The 19,671-nt window shown below is 37.7% G+C and overlaps 1 protein-coding gene across 2 annotated transcripts in view; it reads left to right on the top strand.

Moving 5' to 3' along the window:
• The window catches only part of PLEKHA8 (pleckstrin homology domain containing A8), a 60,767-nt gene that overhangs the window by 35,246 nt on the left and 5,850 nt on the right, over positions 1 to 19,671 (top strand). The window contains exons 10-13 of one of the 2 annotated variants that reach the window (XM_058296830.2): positions 3,910 to 3,968; positions 4,962 to 5,092; positions 6,193 to 6,263; positions 13,369 to 14,871. In XM_058296830.2, the coding sequence (XP_058152813.1) occupies positions 3,910 to 3,968; positions 4,962 to 5,092; positions 6,193 to 6,263; positions 13,369 to 13,397 (290 nt within the window). In that variant the 3' untranslated portion in view covers positions 13,398 to 14,871. Of the gene's footprint in view, positions 1 to 3,909; positions 3,969 to 4,961; positions 5,093 to 6,192; positions 6,264 to 13,368; positions 14,872 to 19,671 lie in introns of those variants that run through there. The other variant, XM_058296829.2, reaches the window with a different exon arrangement.

Here is a 19,671-nt window from a genome sequence, read left to right as displayed (position 1 = left end):
AATTTCAATTCAAGCTCATGGACCCCTGGTTAACAACCCCCGATGTAGGCAGCAGACTTGGCCCAGCAGTTAGGGCATCCGTCTAGCACATGGGAGGTCCACGGTTCAAACCTCGGGCCTCCTTGACCCATGTGGAGCTGGCCCATGCTCAGTGCTGATGCACGCAAGGAGTGCCGTGCCACGCAGGGGTGTCCCCTGTGTAGGGGAGCCCCACGTGCAAGGAGTGTGCTCCATAAGGAGAGCCGCCCAGCACGAAAGAAAGTGCAGCCTGCCTCAAAATGGCGCCACCCACACAGAGAGCTGACACAATATGACGCAACCAAAAGAAACACAGATTCCCGTGCTGCTGACAACAACAGAAGCGGACATAGAAGATGCAGCAAATAGATACAGAACAGACAAGGGGGGGAGGGGAGAGAAATAAATAAATAAATGCATCTAAAAAAAAAAAAGAACCCCTGATGTAAAGGATTTCTATATAAAAAACTACAAAGCATTGCTAAAAGAAATCAAAGAAGACATAGATTAGTGGAGGGATATTTCATGTTCATGGACTAGATGACTAAATATTGTTAATATGTCAATTCTGCCCAAGCAGTTTATAGATTCAATGCATTTCCAATCAAAATTCCATCAGACTTCTTTGCAGAAATAGAAAAGCCAGTCATCAAATTCATATGGAAGAGTAAGTGGCCTCAAATAGCCAAAAACATCTTGAAAAAGAGGAACAAAGTTGGAAGACTAACACTTCCTGATTTTAAAACTTCTTACAAAACTACCATAATCAAAACAGCATGTACTGGCACAATGACAGAAATATAGACCAAAGAAGTTGAATTCTGAGCTCAGAAATAAACTCTCACATCTTTGACCAAGTGATTTTTTTTTTTTTTTTAACTAGAGAAGTTCTGAGCTTACAAAACAATCATGTATAATGTGCAGAATTCCTATACATCACCCCTCCTTCAACACCTTCACCAACTGATTTTTGACAAGGGTGCCAAGTCCACTCAGTGTATGGTTAGAGATTGAATCATGTCCCCCATAAAAGGCAAGTTCAGGTTCCAACCTCTGGTTCTGTGGGTGTAGACCCATTGTAAATAAGATCTCTTGAAGATGTCACTTTGTTAAGGTGTGGCCTGATTGAATCCAGTTGGACTTTACTCTGGATTACTGGAGTCCTTTATAAACAGAGTGAAAGTCAGATGGAGAGAGAAGCCACAGGGAGCAGCTAAGGGCTGGAAGTCAGTGGAATCTGGAAGAAAAAGAAGATGCCGCCATGTGCATTGCCATCTGACAGAAAAGCCAAGGTCCAAGGATTATCAGCAGCCAACTCCAGAAAGACTTTCTGGAGAAAGTCTTCTTGGAGAAAGCAATATCTTGCTGATGCCTTGATTTTGGACTTCTCCTAGGCTCAAAACTGTGAGCTAATAAATTCTCATTGTTTAAGCCAACCCATTGTATGGTATTTGTTTTAGCAGGTAGGAAACTTAAAATAGTGAGGAAAGAATAGTCTCTTTAACAAATTGTGCTGGGAGAACTAAATAGCCATATGCAAAAGAATGAAGGTGGACCCCTACCTCACATGATGTACAAAAATTAATTCAAAATGGATCAAAGGCCTAAATATAAGAACTAAAACTATAAAACTCCTAGAAGAAAATTTGGCAAGCACTTTTAGAACCTTAGGCTAGGCAGTGGTTTCTTCGACCTTACACCAAAAGCATGAACAACAAAAGAAAAAATAGATAAATGGGCCTTAATCAACATAAAAACTTTTGTGTATCAAAGGACTTTATCAAGAAAGTAAAAAGACAATCTACATATTGGAAAAAAAATATTTGGAAACCATATATCAGATAAGGATTTAATATCCAAATTATATAAAGAACTCCTACAACTCAACAACAAGAAGAAACTCAATTTAAAAAACAGATATTTCTCCAAAAAAGATATACAAATGGCCAATAAATATATAAAGATGCTCAATATCATTAGCCACCAGGGAATTGCAAAGCAAAATCACAATGAGATACTATCTCTCACTCACTAGAATGGCTACCATTTTAAAAAAAACAGTAACAGAAAATGACAAGTAGACAAATAGGAACACTCATACATTGTTGATGGAAATGTTTCCACTGTGGAAAACAGTTTGGCAAGTACTCAAAAAGTTAAGTATAGAATTCCCTATGACCTGGCAATACCACTTTTAGGATTTTACCCAAAAGAATTGAAAGCAGGGACTTGAACAGATATTGCACATTGATGTTCATAGCAGCAGCATTCTCAGTTGTCAAAAGGTGGAAGCAACCCAAGTGTCCATCAGCAATTGAATAGATAGACATAATATGGTATATGCATACAATGGGATATTATTCAGCCATTAAAAGGAATGTAGTTTAATGCATGCTGTAATGTGGATGTACCTTGATGCTACCATGTTGAGTGAAATAAGCAAGGCACAAAAGGACAGTTATTGTGTAATTCACTTACATGAAATAAGCAAAAAGAGTGCTGTGCCACGTGGGGGCGCGAGAAGTGTGTCTGACAAGGAGAGCCATCCCTCGTGAAAAAATGCAGCCCACCCAGGAGTGGCACTGTGCATGGAGAGCTAACACAGCAAGATGACACAACAAAAAAGAGACACAGTTTCTCAGTTCTGCCAGATAATGCACGTGGACACAGAAGAACACACAGCAAATGGACACAATGAGCAGACAACAAGGGGAAAGGGGAGAGAAATAAAAAATTTAAAAAATTAAAAATTAAAAAAATAAAAATAAACAACATTGAATCTTCCAGTTCATGGACATGCTACAGCTTTTCATTTATTTAGATCCTCTCTATGTTTTGTATAGTTTTTATGTCTTACACACTTTTATTAGGAATAAATTTTAGAATTTTAAGGGTTTTGATGCTATTGTAAATAGTATTGCACTTTTCAGTTATCTATTGATAATATAGATACAATTGATTTTTATATGATGAGAGTTGTTTTTTTAATGTGATCATGAATGAGTGAATTTTATAAAAAAATTTTTTTGTTTATTGAGATCTTATTTTCTCCTGTATTTTGTTATATAGTAATTACATTGGTTGGATTTAAGTCCACTGTTGCTATTTGTTTCTATCATCTTCCTATTTATTTTCTATTTGTTGACTGTTCTTTTTTCTTTTTTTACTCCTTTCTTACATCTGATGAATTGCGTCTTTTTTAGTATTGTTTTATTTCTGCTTTGCTCTTTAGCTACATATTTTTGTTCCTGTCTTTTGGGGAGGGGGGATTAATCAGGTATATAATTTTTTAATTCCTTACATTTTCTCCTTTGGCTTTATTTTTCAGTGTTTGCACTTGTCCAACAGAAATAATTTCAACAACATATGGGATTTTAAATTTTCTATTAGGCACATTAAAATAGTAAAACGAAATAGATAAAATTTTAATAATGTATTTTATTTAACTTAGTTTATTCAAAATAATATTTCAACATGTAACTTAATATAAAAAAATCACTGTTGAGATATTTTACATTGTTTTTGGTATTAAATCTCCAAATCTGGCATATATTTTATACTTAAAGTGTATCTCAACTTGGCTAGCCACATTGCAAGTGCTATTTAGTGTCTACCAAATTGAATAGTGCAGCTCTAAGGATTACAATAAATATGCACTCTAAATGTATAAGATCCCATCTGCCACCAATACCTTTATTAGGTATTCATCTCAGAGTAGAGTAATAGAAAAGGTAGATGACAGTATCCTGGAAGCATTTTATGTTTAGGAAATTATTTAGAAGCAAAAATGAAACTAGTTGGGGGGAAAGCTATTACATTCATTGTTAATATAAAAAAATTTCCGTGTGACAAAATTGCTTTTTCAAAGATAGTTTCTGTCCTTTCTTCTAGACAAACTTGGCCCAACAGTGTTTGCCCCTGTTAAAATGGATCTGGTTGGAAATATTAAGGTAAGTATTCAGGCTTATCTTTTCAGAAACTTTTAAATAAAGAAAAAAGTTTCTCAGTACTCTTTTGATTGATACGAATACATCAAAAAGTGAAAAATGTATCCCAGCAGCTCTATAAGAGAGTGACTGTCTTCTCAAATTTCAAATGTTTAGTCAGGGAAGGATTAATAACTAAGTATTTACTGTATGCTAGGGCAGGCTTTTGAGGGGTTGGAATAGTCGTTTAAAAAATGAAATCAGGGTTTCTTTTTCATGCTCCAGAGAATGAATCGATGGGATTTTGCTCATATGCTAAAACCAATTCTGTGCTTTTTAGGTTTAAATGATAGCAAGTTCAGTTTTTCCAAAGAGTGTACCAGATAGTTAAAATAACCACCTCTGTTCTCATACTCAGAAGGCCCAAGTTCTGGGTGCATCTCTGGGACCATTAGCGACTCACTGAATTTCTCTGAGCCTGTTTCTTCCCCTGTAAAATGAGGAAATTGTATTCATTACTTCTCACTTGTAAAGTTTATGTTCCATCTTAAATGTAGATTGAACATTGCCTTCTTGAGAATATAGTACCTAGTGAAAATCTGTCATCTTTGTCAATAGATACTAGTCTTTGAGGAAGCAATGTAAGGAATTCCTGTAAACTTAGCTTTCTTTAGAAAATGTATATTTTGAGGGAATAGTTGCATGAAACCTCATTCAGAAACAATTGTCGAGCTTTATACTCAGGATGAAAAGTACAGCTGTGAACTTCTGAGGCAGGAAAAAATACTTAAAGAATAATACTGTAAAACCCTAGGAGTCTGACTTTAATTACAGCTTAAACCTCATAAGAATCTTCAAACAAAACACTTTACCTCAAAAATATAAGGAAAAGGGTAACAGAGGCTTAACTTTGATTTCTAAAGGCCTGTTTGCCGAACTTCTAAGTCTCAATATTGTACTGATTTGCTTGATAGCCTTAGAATTGTTAACATATATTGTTCCCTGATTTTTCTCCAGAAAGTAAATCAGAAGTATATAACTAACAAGGAAGAGTTTACCACCCTTCAGAAGATAGTGCTGCATGAAGTGGAGGCGGATGTAGCCCAGGTTAGGAACTCGGCTACAGAAGCCCTCTTGTGGCTGAAGAGGTGAGGTAGCTGGGGTAGGACACCAGTTAAAATTTGGCTCAGTTGAAATGTTACCAGTAAAAAAATTGTTTGTCAAAGGGACTACTTCTATGTGAAGGAGGAAACTCAATTGCACAGCCCTTTCTAGAAGCCTGATGCATAGAACATCAACTTTATTTTTTTAACTCTCCCTCTTGGTAATAAATATTTTTAGTAATATATTTAAGATAGGAATCTTAAAGGGGAGTAAAGTCAACGCGTTTTTATTTTAAGTCAGTGGTTCTCAAACTTCAGTGGTATCAAAATCCCCTGGAGGGCTTGTTGGGTTTTTTTGTGTTTTTTTTTTTAAGATTTATTTTTTATTTATTTCTCTCCCCTTTCCCCCCGCCAAGTTGTCTGCTCTCTGTGTCCATTCGCTGTGTTCTGCTGTGACCACTTCTGTCCTTATCAACGGCACCAGGAATCCATGTTTCTTATTGTTGCATCTTCTTGTTCTGTCAGCTCCGTGTGTGGCACCATTCTTGGGCAGGCTGCATTTTCTTTCACACTGGGTGGCTCTCCTTATGGGGCACACTCCTTGAGCGTGGGGCTCCGCTACACGAGGGATACCCCTGCGTGGCGCAGCACTCCTTGCGTGCTTTAGCGTTGAACATGGGCCAGCTCCACACGGGTCAAGGAGGCCCTGGGTTTGAACCTTGGACCTCCTATATGGTAGGCAGACGCTCTATCCATTGGGCCAAGTCAGCTTCCCTGGAGGGCTTGTTAAAAACACAGATTCCTGGGCCCTAGATCAAGAGTTTCTGATTCAGGAGGTTCAGAGGTGGGGCCTGAGAATTTGCATTTCTAACAAGTTCCTAAGTGATGCGGAAGCTGCCAGTCCTGGGACCACATTTTGAAAACCACTGCTTTAGGTGTATCAGATGGAGTGAGGGAAGGGTCCAGAGCAAACTAAAGGGAATGCTAGGGAAGAGACTCAGAAGGGACTTAGCTATATGACTTGGCCTGTTTACTGCTGTGCCCAAGATGTTGCTGATATTTTTAAAAACTGATGTGTACCATTTCGTTATACCCATTCAACATAAGTGAACTTTGAAAATAATATCTCTTCATTTTTATTTTAGAGGTCTCAAATTTTTGAAAGGATTTTTGACAGAAGTGAAAAATGGAGAAAAGGATATCCAGACAGCCTTGAGTAAGTGTTCCTTACATTTTGATCAAGCAAATTAATAGGACATAGAAGGGAGACATCTGGAGGAGGAGGGAGGGTATAGGGAAAATATTTACTTTTCAGGGTTCGTTTTTGTTTATTTCATTATTAGTGTTTGCTTCCTATGTATTTTGTTAAAAAAAAAACTCATGAGACAGTGATCTGGTAATCTAGATCTAACTTATTAAAAAATCAGTATATCTTAGAGAAGAGCTGAATTACTAGAAAGCCATGCCTTAACTGTGTATAGGAAGATCTAATATTATGAAGAAGTTAATAGTTAATTAAGCATTAATTACAGTTAATCTTTGAATACAATGTAGTCTTCCAAAATTAATATCCAAAGAAAAGCCAGTTTTGGAAGCCATAAAAGGGGGGAAATGGGGAACCCTGGGGATTTGCCTTTGAGTGAGATTAAGGGTTGGTCATTATCCTGTACTCCTCAACTGCCTTATGTGCACCATTTTGTAGTGGTAGGCCAAGACGGGAATGAAGGCCTTGGTCAGTGGAGACTCTCCTATCTCCAGCTTCTTAACACAGGGACTAGAACATTGTGGTGCCTAATACACATTGGGTGGGTGGACAGATGGGTTCCATCTATTACATCAGCATCCTCACAGTGCTCTTATTGGAGTAGCTGTGCTCTCACCCTTCCTTTAGCAGAAATTCTTCCCATTCTTGAGGCTTGTGGGGAGTGGGGGTGGGGGAATGGAATTCCGTATTGTTTTGAAGCACTATATCATTGTAAAGATGCATAGTCAAGTTCTCAAATGGTCATGATCGTAAACAGTAAAATTAATTAATGAGATTCTTCTGTTGGGCAGGAGAAACCCATGTTTACCGCAGCATTTTGCCAGGGTCAGGGGCAAGGTCTGCCTCTTTCTCTGTGTCCTCCCTTTGTGTCATGAGTTCTAGAGGATTCTGCCCCCACATGATTTCCCCAGGTTCACCCTGTCTCGAAGCTTGCTAAAGTGCTGTAAAACAGTAAGAGCTGACATTTTTGTAGCATCTTTTAAAGAATTTAGCTTAATCCTCACATCAGTCCATTTTTACAGGTTAGGGAACCAAAATTTTGACAGATTAAAACCTTGCTTCGGGAGTGGATTTGAGGCAGTGGCCATCAGAGGTTCTAAGGGGAGGGAGAGGGAAGAATAGGTATGAGAGCATTTTCGGGACATTGAAATTGTCCTGCATGACATTGCAATGACAGCTATAGAACACTATATATTTTGTCATAACCTACAAAATTTGGGACAGAGTGTAAACTATAATGTAATGTATAATATACGTGGTTAGTAGCAATGCTTCAATATGTGTTCATCATTTGTAACAAATGCACCACACTAAAGATGTTGTTAATGTGGGAAAGTGTGGGAGGGGGAGGGGAATCCCCTATATGTAACAGTTATGTAATCTAAAGCATCTTTAAAAATAATAATAATAAACACTCCAAAGTAAATTCAATGAAGTAAAGAAATGCATGGGCATAGAGCAAAATTAATGAAAGATGATGATGAATGAAAAAGAAAAATCACTTGCATAAGTCCACATAGACTTTTAAGCAGAATCACTTCGGGACCCCTGCCTCCAAGATCCATACTCATTTCTTCCATAAAGGGCCTTTTCTACCATCCCTGGGCTGGCTGCATTTTTGGCTTCCCCATACATTCTGAATTTCCAGGACAGTTCCAGTTATAATTTCCACTATGCTCTGATTTCAAATACTAAAAATATGTTCTCTTTATCTATTCATGCCCCCTAACTGGCGTCTGTTGAACTTTGTGGCTTGTGGGAAGGTTAAGATCCTGGGCTCTGGAGTGACTCTCTGGGTTCCATCACTTAATAGCATCATGTCCTTAAGAAAGTTACTTAACCTCTCTCTGCCTTAGTTTCCTCATTTATAAAATGGGAATATTGATGATATTTCCCTAGGAAGATTGTTATAAAGATTAAAAAGGCTCATACATATAAAAAGATTTTTTAAAAGTATTTGTCATATAATAAACACTCAATAGAGGTAACTCTCTATTGATACTAATTTATCATCATCATTATGACATATGAATTTGATAACCTGTCAAATTGGGCTTATTTGTCCCAAATCAAAAATGGAAAGCTTATTCAAAGCTCAAGTGCTGAGCCAGAAACTTCTTAGTATGGAAATTTCACATTGGGAGGAAGACTCCACCTTCAGGAAATGCAGGAGACAGAGGATTTAACACTCTGCCTGGTGGACTCTCTATGTGCTGATCTCTTTTACCCCACAGCTGGAGCTGGGATGAACTAGAACCCTGCTGTTTACAGGCTTACAGGCTAGTGAAAAGTGCTTTGATCTCTGGAGGCAGAAAGGAAATTGAGGACAGACCTTTTCTGCCCCTTTTCTTCCTCTAGCCAGTACCTTTTACTTGATTTGGAGCCTGGGCCTTGAGGATGGATGGAGGTGTTGACTTTGTGAAGAGAGAGGAGACTAGAAGGGCATGCTACTTCATAGCTGAAGTAATCACAGCCAAGTCAGCTTTTCCATCCCCCTCTTTCCCTTATGTACTATTTTCACTGTAAAGGATAAGGGGGTTGTAAGTTTGAGATGTTCATCCTGATGTTGTGATGTTGGGAATTATTTCAAAGGTTTACATGGTTTAAATCATAACATTGCTTGCAGTGATCCCTAGTTTTCTTCTATTTTTCAATGTAGGGAGATAAAGCTTCTTTAACTGAACCCCCAACCCCCAGATACAGTAAGCTCTGTGCAAACAAATATGGTTTTATGAAAAATGTCTATATAATAGCTCTTCAGAACCCATAGGTTCCTTGATGAATATTTCTTCCAGGATAACAGCTTCTGTTTTCTCATTTCGTAGTCACAGCTTTTATGAGCAGAACTGATACCTTGGCAGAAATGAGGGATGGTGGATATGTAGGTAAAAGAAAGGCTGTGTGCAACTTATATGCCTTATGCTGTAGGCAAATTAGTTTACTTCTTTTTTTATTCTAAAATTGAAGTTGAGTTATTATAGTTAACAGCAACTTTTTATGGAATGCCCAGTGTGTGTAGATACTACACTAGGTTCTTTTTTTTTTTTTATTAAAGAAGTTGTATGTTTACAGAAAAATAATGCATAAATACAGAGTTCCCGTTTACCACCTCTCCCTGCCCACAGTTTTCTCTATTATTATTAACACTTTGCATTAGTTTGGTATTTTTATTACAATTGATGAAAGAATATTATTATAATTGTACTGTTAACTGTTGTCCATAGTTTATATTCAGGTTTACTCTATACTAGACTCTTGATAAACATTTCATTTAATATTCCCAATACTCTCCATTTATGGTGAGTAAACTGAGGTTCAGAGAGGATAAGTATCTTCCCTAGAGTCTCAAAATCTAGACCAGTGGTTCTCAAAGTGGTCTAAGGACAGCAGCATCTTCATCACCTGGAGACCTATTAGAAATATAAACTATGAGGCTCCACCCTAGACTGCTGAATCAGAACTCTGGGGACAAGGCCCAGCAAACTGGTTTAACAGTTCATCCAGGTTATTTTAATCCATGCTTTGGTTTGAGAGCCGTTTATCTAGAGCAGGGATTCTTAACAAGGGTTAAATGAGCTTGAATTTAAATTTTTTAAAAAACTTTATTCTTGTGGGGACATGTCAGTTCAGGTATGATATATTTATTAAATAATACAGTATAGTGTGGACTTAGTAAGGGGTCCGTGATTTTCACCTGACTGGAAAAGAGGTCTGCATTAGTCAGTCAAAGGGGTGCTGATGCAAAATACCAGAAATAGGTTGGCTTTTATAAAGGGTATTTATTTGGGGTAGAGGCTTACAGTTACCAGGCCTTAAAGTGCAATTTACTTCCCTCACCAAAGTCTGTTGCCACATGTTGGAGCAAGACTACTGCCGATGTCTGCCAGGGCTCAGGCTTCCTGGGTTCTTCTCTTCTTGGGGTTCATTTCTCTCCAGGCTCAGTTCCTCTGTTATCTCCACAAGGTCAACTCTAGACTATGAGGCTCTCTAGGCTTTGCCACACTCCACAAATCCAGCTGTAGACTATTAAATGAACAGCTTGTTTCTCTTCCCAGGGCCTTCTCTCTCTTTCCTTATGACCACCCTCTCTGTGTGCTTTCTTCCCGGGGCTCCCACTCAAGACTCCAGCATCAAAACTCCAACATCAAAAAATCCAGCTCTGTCCTTTGCCATGTCTTTTACCCTACAGACGTGGCCCAATCAAAGCCCTCAATCATAATTTAATCATGCCCAGGTACAGACCAGTTTACAAACATAATCCAGTCTCTATTTTTGGAATTCATGAACCATATCAAACTGCTACAGGGTCTGTGGAACAAAAAAGTTCAAGAACCCCTAATCCAGAGTTAGGACATTGATGCTCACCCGTCACTAGGCTACATCTTGGTTATTTAGGAACTTTGACTTCATCTGACCAGTTTGTGAGTAGGAATAAAAGTGCTGGAATTTGTCAGCCATCAGCATTAGACAATTTTACTTTGCCTACTTTTCTTAACAATAGCTTTCCAATGACTGAAATTTTTTCCTAATCTAGAGACAATAAAATTAGTAGGGATAAGTCAAGGATAAACTTTGATGTCACTCCCAAACTTGAAAATACTGCTTAAGAAATGTTTTAAGTTAAATGTTCATAAAATTTGTATAGTCTTAGTGGACTTAAGGGATTGGAAATGATATGTTAATCCTAGGTGACATAGAGAAAGCTGTGATGTCTATTAACTCTTTCAAAAACCCATCTATAGTCACTGTTTTGCTGGAGTTCTATAACCTAGAATGGTTCCCAGGATCCAGAATGAGGCCTGAGGCTTTATACTGCCTCCATTTGCCCCATTAAGTCACTTTTATTTCCCATAATAATCAGAATGGAACATTTTGAGTTGTCTTATGCCAAGAGCTGCTCTGTACCTTTAGTGTTCTGTGATATTCTCTTGAGGTCATACTGAGGAAGGAGTTGGATCCACGGGTAGATAGATTTAAAGGTCCATCTTGAAGATTAGTTCTTCCATTTGCAGATGCTACATCAAAAAGAGCTTTACAATGCATCTTTATAAGTGGAAGGCAGAAAGTTGCTCTGGCATTTCATGCACCATTGTACTAAATGTTACACACTCTGTACTCAGCAGGATAGCAGACTGCTGCATCTCTTACCTCAGAATAAGTCCATAATGTCAGATAAACATTAACCCAACTGTGATCCGTGGCACAGAATAGAAAACATGGAAAAAGGATGCTCAGTCATGTATTTAATTCGAAAGATTCTGGTAGTTAGGAAGCTATGAGAAAGGGATAAAATAAGAACTCATAATCAGAAATTTAGCATCAAATCATAACTTGACTCATTCTGAAAACACTGTGGAGCCACTCACAGTGTGTGCCTTTAATGGCAAGATGGGCTTACAGTGCAAGTTTTCATCTGAAGAGTGCCAAAAGTTAAGAAAAGGTTAGCTTGTTTCACCTGTTTCCACTTGTTATTGTGTTAGCTTTTCTATATACAATTTACTTTGCCTGAAATGTAGCCTCTATAATTTCCTATTAGTAGTAACTCATTTTTTTGAATTATAAATATTTCAAATATCTAACAAATATCCACCAGCAGCCTAATACATAAAATGTCAATACACTTAAAGTGCCCCATATATCATTCCTTGATCCCATTACTCTCATTTTCCAGAGAAAGTCATCCTGAATTTGCTACTTATCATTATATAATGAATGTTTTTTATACTTTTACTATATATTTATATATACATAGACAATATCTAATATTATATTGCATGTTTTAAATTCATATTTACATATTCTTCATTTTTCACTCAGTATTGTTTTTCAGATTTATCCAGTGTCGATGCTCATGGTCCTTAGCTCTCTCATTTTCCCTACTGTTTAACATTCCATTGTATAAATAGACCATAGTTTTCTTTTGTTTTTAGCTAAAGGTTTACAAAACAATCATGCGTAAAATACAGGATTTCCATACAGTTTTTTATTTAACAAATCAATTTTACTGACACATATTAATAAACATACAATTCATCCAAAGTGTACAATCAATGGTATTTGCTATAATCACACAGTTGTGCATTCATCACTTGAATCATTATTAGAGCACTTTCATTATTTCAATAATAATAATAATATATAAAAAACAGACTAACAAAATTCCTCACCTCTCAATCTCTCCATGCTTCCCCCACTGTACATGGCTGCTGTTTCTGGCTGTTCTGTCCAAAGTGTATAATCAGTGGCTTTTAGTATAATCACAACTGTATATTCATCATCTCAAAAATTCTAGAACAATTTCATTACTCCAAAAAGAAAGACTTCACACCCCTTAGCATCCCTTCCCCTACATAACCACTGCATAACCTACATAGCTACTCATCTCTTTTCAACTTTATAAATTGATTTATATTTACATTTTATATAAATGTAATCATACAATATGTAGTACTCTGTGTCTGGTCTCCTTCACTTAGTATAATGTTGGCGTTTTTTGTCAGATGTTAACTTATATTTGTTCAGCTTCAAAGAAAAACGGTCATATATATGGAATTCTACCCATATTCATATTTCATATATTTATATTTTACAACTCCATTTCTTCTTACTGCTGCATAATATTCCATCTTGTATATATTCCATAGTTTATCCATTCATTATTTGATGGACAGCTGGGTTGTTCCCAGCTTTTGGCTATTGTGAATAACGCTGCTCTGAACATTGGTATGCAGATGTCTTTTCATGTTACTACTTTCAGTTCTTCTGGGTATAAACCTAGCAATAGTATTGTCAGGTCCCATGGCAAGTCTATATTCAATTTCCTTAGAACTGCCAAACAGTTCTCTACAGTGGCTGTACCATTCTGTATTCCTTCCAACAGTGAATAAGCGTTCCTATCTTTCCACATCTTCTCCAACATTTACAGTTTTCCAACTTTTTAATATCAGCCAGTCTGATAGGTGTGACATGATTATCTAATTGTAGTTTTTTAAAAATTTTATCTATTTCTCCCCACCCCCTTGTTGTTTGCACTTACTGTGTCTGTTTTTCTTCCCAGTTTCTTTTTTAGGAAGCACAGGGAGCTGAACCTAGGACCTCTTATATGGAAGGGAGATGCCTAATTGCTTGAGACACTCCTGCTTTCTGCTTTGTTGCATCTCTCATTGTGTTTTCTATTGCATCACCTTGCTATATCAGCTCACCTCGCCTGCCTGTGAGCTCACTGTCTTCTTTCGGAAGCACCAGGAACCTCTGCTCCCTGCTTTGCTGTGTCTCTCATTATGTTTTTTTTCTTCTTGAGTCTCTTGTTGTGTCAGCTTGCTGTGCCTGCCTGTCACACCAGCTCGCTGTCATCTTTAGGAGGCCCTGGGATCTGAACCAGCGACCTCCCATGTGGTTGGCAGGAGCCCAGTCACCTGAGCCACATCCGCTTCCCTCTCACTATAGTTTTGGTTTGCATTTCCCTAACTGCTGGTGATGTTGAACATTTTTCATATCTATATGGTTTTTAAAAACTAATATAGTGTAGATGAACATTTAGGTTGATTCTAGATTTTCACTATTAAAAACAACATTACAAGAGTCCATGCTCTCTGTTTTATAGAAAATAGTAATACCTATAGCACAGCTGGAAAAGGTGGAGGCTGCTCATAGCTGCGTGCACACCTGTAATTCTGTGGGACTCATGTGGAAAGCTGCATCAGAACAATTGGTTTTCAAACTCTTAACCTATACCAGATCCCCTGGAGGGCTTCTTAAGGCTTTTGATTGCTTGGGAATCGGATGTGGCTCAACCAATTGGACTCCCGTCTACAATATAGGAGGTCCAAGGTTCAATGCCCAAGGCCTCCTGGTGAAGGCAAGATGGCTTATGTGGGAGCTGGCCCATGCAGAGTGCCAGCCCATGCGAAAATGCGGCCCCACATAGGAGAGCCACCCTGCATGGGAATGCCACCTTGCACAAGAAAAGCCACCCCGTGCAGGAGTGCCAGCTGACATGGAGATCTGGCACAGCAAGATGACGCAACAAGAGACACAAAGAAGAGAAAATAAGAAGACACAGCAGAACAGGGGAGCTGAGGTGGCAAAAGAGAGTAATTGCCTCTCTCCCCCTCCAGAAGGTCCCAGGATCAGTTGCCCGAGCTGCCTAATGAGAATACAAGCAGACACAGAAGAACATACAGTGAATGGACACAGAGAGCAGACAATGGGGGAATGGGGGAACAGGGAGTGGGGAGAAATAAATAAAAATAAATCTTTAAAAAAGCTTTGATTGCTTAGTAGGTCTGGGGTGGGGCTGGAGGATTTGCATTTCTCAAAAAGTTCCCAGATGATGCTGAACCTGCACACTTTGAGAACTTATGCTGTATTATATAGTAGAATTAGAATGGTTGAATCACATGACTTGACTAGATCTTGCCAAATTGCTCTTCAAAGTCTATGATTACCAGCAGAGTAGTGAGAGTTCCCAATGCTCCACATCTTTGCCAATACTTGTCGTTTTAATTTATTCTTATCTAATTGTTGTAAAGTGATACAATACTGTCATAGTTTATATTCTTAGATTACTAGTAAGGTTGAGCAGCTTTTCTTATAGAGAATTTGGGTTTCCTCTTCAGTAAGTTTTCTGTGTTCTTTGACCATTTTAGGTTAAGTTTTCTTTATTGATTCATGAGAGTTCATTTATTTTCTGGATATTAAACTTCTTTCCTTTTATAGGTTATAGATACCTTCTGTCCATCTTTTTATTTATTTTTCTTTTATGATAACTTTTAGTATATAGAGTTTCAAATTTTGTGTAATCATATGTGTCATTCTTTTCCTTTTGTGTTTTTCATATCTTGTTTTAAAAAATCCTTTTCTACCTTGAGGTCACAGAAATGTTTTCTGATATTTTCTTCTCAAAGATTTGCAGGTTTACTTTTTTGTGTTCATGTCTTTAATCCTCCTTGAATCCATGTTTGAGTGTGATGTAATGTACAGATACAATTTTCTTTTTAGCTGTATTTATTGGATCATTCATCTTTTCCCCACTTGTATGTAATACGACCTCTGACATATATATGATATAGCTATAAATATATGATATAGATATATATAAATCTGTTCTGGACTCCATATTCTGATCCATCGGTCCATTTGTCTATCCCTGTGCTTTATATTAGAACATGATTTCTCATAGGCAAAGATTCTTACTCTTTTACTGTTTTAAGTGAGCAATTGGGCTTGATCTTTCTGATAATCAAAGGGCATCAGGGCAGATACACTTCCCCAGTGCCTCTCTGTTTCCCATCAGCCTCCTGCCAAGCATGAGTACCTAGTTTCTAATCTATGCTCGCTGTTTATTTTAGCTCATTTGCAGAGCTGAGATGGCTGTCATTTCCTGAACTCAATAAATGATTCCTGACTTTAGTTACTTGCTTTGCTTACCTATTTCCCAGGCTCTTTCTTAAGACTTTGATTTGCATTTCTCCTTTGCCTTTCTACAATCCAAAGTAACTTTACAAATTTTACCAATTATAGATTTACAGAAGAAAAATATTCTCATATATTATTTATGGATAGAATGGTTGTGCACGAACAATATTAGAAAGGTTGTCCTTTCCTAGATACTATAAAAGGTTTAGGCATAGATTCTAAATACCTTATAGCAAGTTTCTGCTGTTATCAGTGAATTAAGATCTTTGCTGTCTTTATACTCAGAATAAGGGGCCAATTCTTACAGGAGATGGCTGGAAGAGGCACATTTTTCATTTTGTTTCCCACAAAAAAATTGATGTTTTTCCTTTTTTTTTTTTTTTCAGCATGGTTTAATGAGACAAAAAAGTCCCAAGTTCTCATTGCTTTTAGCGTTGTGACCTTAGGCAAGTCACTGCTTCTCTGGGTCTTCCGTTTCTTCATTTGTAAAAGGAAGTAAATTGGACAAGATTCTTGTCAAGGCTTCTTACTTGGAAATCTTGACTCAGTCTCTATGGGAACTGCCAAATCTCAAAGAACTGGAAAAAAGGTATCTTTTGTCTTAAAGAAGCCAAAAATTCTCCCAGATTATAGAACATGCATTATAATAATGAATGGATATTAGAATGAAGATTAATGTACTTTATTATCTATTCTTCTCTAGGTAACCAAAATAGGTCAGGCTTAGACTTCATCTTATTTTAATGTAGCCTCATGTGCCAGGGATATTGCAGTCCTAGAAGTCAACTAAGGACTTTTCACTGGTTTTTTGGTTTTTTTTATATAAGCTCTATTCCATTTGTTTTTTAATTAAAGCAGTGGTCTTCCCAGGCCTGAATCAAGACCCAGCCCAAATTCTCTGAATCTTCCTCCTCCATTAGACAATGTGGCCCAAAAAAGTACAGGCACAGGCAAGAATAGCTGCCTTCTCTAGGAAGGCACAGAGTCATGCTGCTGTACAAATACTTCTTTCTTAGACCAGGCCGCCCACCGCATTTGACCTTACAGCACACTTGTCTTATTGCTGTCCTGTGGAAGGAGGGCATGGGGAAGAGTTCGCAGGCTTTTTTGAATGTTGACGTGGAATGGCACAGTGTGAAAAGGTCTCTGAAGTTGGTCTCTGATAAGGTCTCTGCAGTTGGCTTCGCATTGGATTCAGAACCCTTTAAAAAGGCGGTTTGTCCAGCCAATTATGGGCCATGGGCTGAAGACTAGAGACCAGGACAGCTACCTCTGCTGCATATTGTAAAGAAGTGAGAATCTTACATTTTTACTTCCCTGTCACAATTCCATGTCAGAACAACTTTGTTATGAGAAGAAAATAATAAATACTCTCTGCATAGAATAAGACTAAGAGAATAGATCTCCAAAGTGCCCACTGTAATCTATGGGAGGCATGATTGTGGCTTTCTTTATTTCCCTCCTTTTTGTGTATTTTCCATATTTTTGACAATGCATTACTTACGAAATCAAGAAGAAAAACCCAGTAATAAGTGTTATGCTTTTAAAACCCACCATTGGGAAGCAGACTTGGCCCAATGTATAGGGTGGCCACCTACCACATGGGAGGTCCGCAGTTCAAACCCCGGGCCTCCTTGGCCCATGTGGAGCTGGCCCACGCGCAGTGTTGATGCGCGCAAGGAGTGCCCTGCCACGCAGGGGTGTCCCCCACGTAGGAGAGCCGCCCAGCGTGAAAGAAAGTGCAGCCTGCCCATGAATGGCACTGCACACACGGAGAGCTGACGCAGCAAGATGACACAACAAAAAAGAAACACAGATTCCCGGTGCCGCTGATAAGGATAGAAACAGTCACGGAAGAACACACAGCAAATGGACACAGAGAGCAGACAACTGGGGTGGGGAGAAGGGGAGAGAAATAAATGAAAAATAAATCTTTAAAAAAAAAAACCCACCATTGTGCCTCAGAAGTTTAGAATCCTTAACATGGCACATAAAAGGTCTTCATAATTGGCCTCAGTATTCTTCAGCCCCAGTGACCAGTTTACCATTGTCAAACGTGACATGATCTTTCACAACTCCAAGGTGCTTCCCCTTTCTGGAGCACCACCCACCACCCTTCTCCTTGCCCTGTAAGACTCTTTCTGAGAATTCTCTCTGTCCACACTCCCTCAAGCTGGATTAGTCTCCCTCTTCTTTCTGTTCCTGTAGTACTGTGTACAAATCACTACTGTAGCAGTTAGGGATTTGTGTAACAATGATTTGTCAAATGGCTGACTCCCTTACCAAACCATAAACTTCTTTAGGGCAGGGGACTGAGGTTAAAGCACCAGAGGACCTCCACTGCTTCATATACTATGGTAGACTCTGATTAAATTTTGATCAGATGGAGTAGATTTTAATGGTATTAGAAAATCCTTGGTCTGTCTAGATTAGGGTCATAAAAAAGAGTTAACTCCCACTATCTTCTGTTAGTAAGTCACCTAGGATGTTTCCCATAGACCTATATAATATCTTGCAAGCACTATTGGTTCCTTAGATGGTTTGAAATTTGGTTGTCCTTGCTGATTTTTCTCAGGCTGTGCCTAGTATTCTCTGCCTATCTTTACTATACACTTTGTGGACCAGCAATCCTTTTCTTTACGTTTCTCAAGATACATTCCCAACAGCCTTCTATACCATCTAAAATGTCCTGGATACCATATGTTCCCTTACAGAGAATCAGCTAGATTGTAGGTGTAATTTCCATTGGAGACTTGTGTCTCTGACCATATCCTAGTCTTTTCAAACTGTCCTCTATGAAAAAAATTAAATTTAATCTTGGGTTCTCCTTTAGGCTATTTCTAAGTATTCATTATATTTCAACTTATATTTAATTCTTTACCATTTCTGCTTTAGTTTTACCATACTGGATGTTGGCATTTTCAACCTGTTCCTAAAGCTTTAGCTAGCCAGGGAAAACTGTTATATTTTAAATGTACATCATTCATTTATATTAAATATAGTTGTATATTATGCAGATTGGAATCATATAAAACTGAAAATAGTAGGATATACTAAAAGTATTAAAGCCCCACCTACAATTTTAAAATAAAAGTTGACAAGAATTAGTCTAATTTCAGAGCTGGAGGACTTGCATAAATGTAGACTGTGTTTAAGCAGAGGAACCTATGCTTGTGGTTTCAGTGTCTGTTTTTCTGTTGTTTTAACATCTGCTCTTGATTTTTTACATTCTATTATAATGTCATCCATATATTCATCAATGGTATTGGCATTCATGGTAGTACTGAAACTAGCACATGAAAATAAATGAGCTTGGAATAGAATTGAGATGTGATCAAACACAATGAAGAATATCAAACAACTGCCATGAACTGCTGTGCCAATTTTGGAGTAAGAATTCTGTAAACTACTGGGGAGATGTGCTTAGAAATTAAAATGGAATGTTGAAATTAAAATGTACTATGGTGATGTAGAGCCACGCCTTCTGAGAATGTATTTATTCCTATGGGAAAAAGTTTTGCAATTTTGCACTAATTGAATTATTCAAAGTCTTCAGGAACATATCCTTTTCATAAAATGAAGCCACTTTGCTCTTGGGATTTTTTGTAAATAAAATTTTATGTAGCAGTTTTTAAATCTCATTTTTAAAACACTTTGGGGCCAAAATAATACTTTTTGTGGTCTTTAAGGTACAGAATCTGAGTGATATTTATTAATAGACCTACCTATTACTTTATAACTAGCTTAATAACTTCAAGCCATTCTTCCCAGAATTTTTTTAAATGTTTCAAATTTTAATACTGTATATCCAAGATTGTGGGATATTTAAGACAAACATTTGACATTTCAGAAATAGAATGTTAGAATTAGAAATAATCTTTGAGATCATCTTACAAAGGGGGAAACAGTTGGCTGTAGAGGGTATCTAAAGGACTGACACAAG

This window comes from Dasypus novemcinctus, chromosome 5 (genome assembly GCF_030445035.2).
Source record: "Dasypus novemcinctus isolate mDasNov1 chromosome 5, mDasNov1.1.hap2, whole genome shotgun sequence".
Taxonomy (NCBI): domain Eukaryota; kingdom Metazoa; phylum Chordata; class Mammalia; order Cingulata; family Dasypodidae; genus Dasypus; species Dasypus novemcinctus.
The sequence above is the reverse complement of the archived record's forward strand: the minus strand, read 5'-3'. Positions and strand labels throughout refer to the sequence as shown.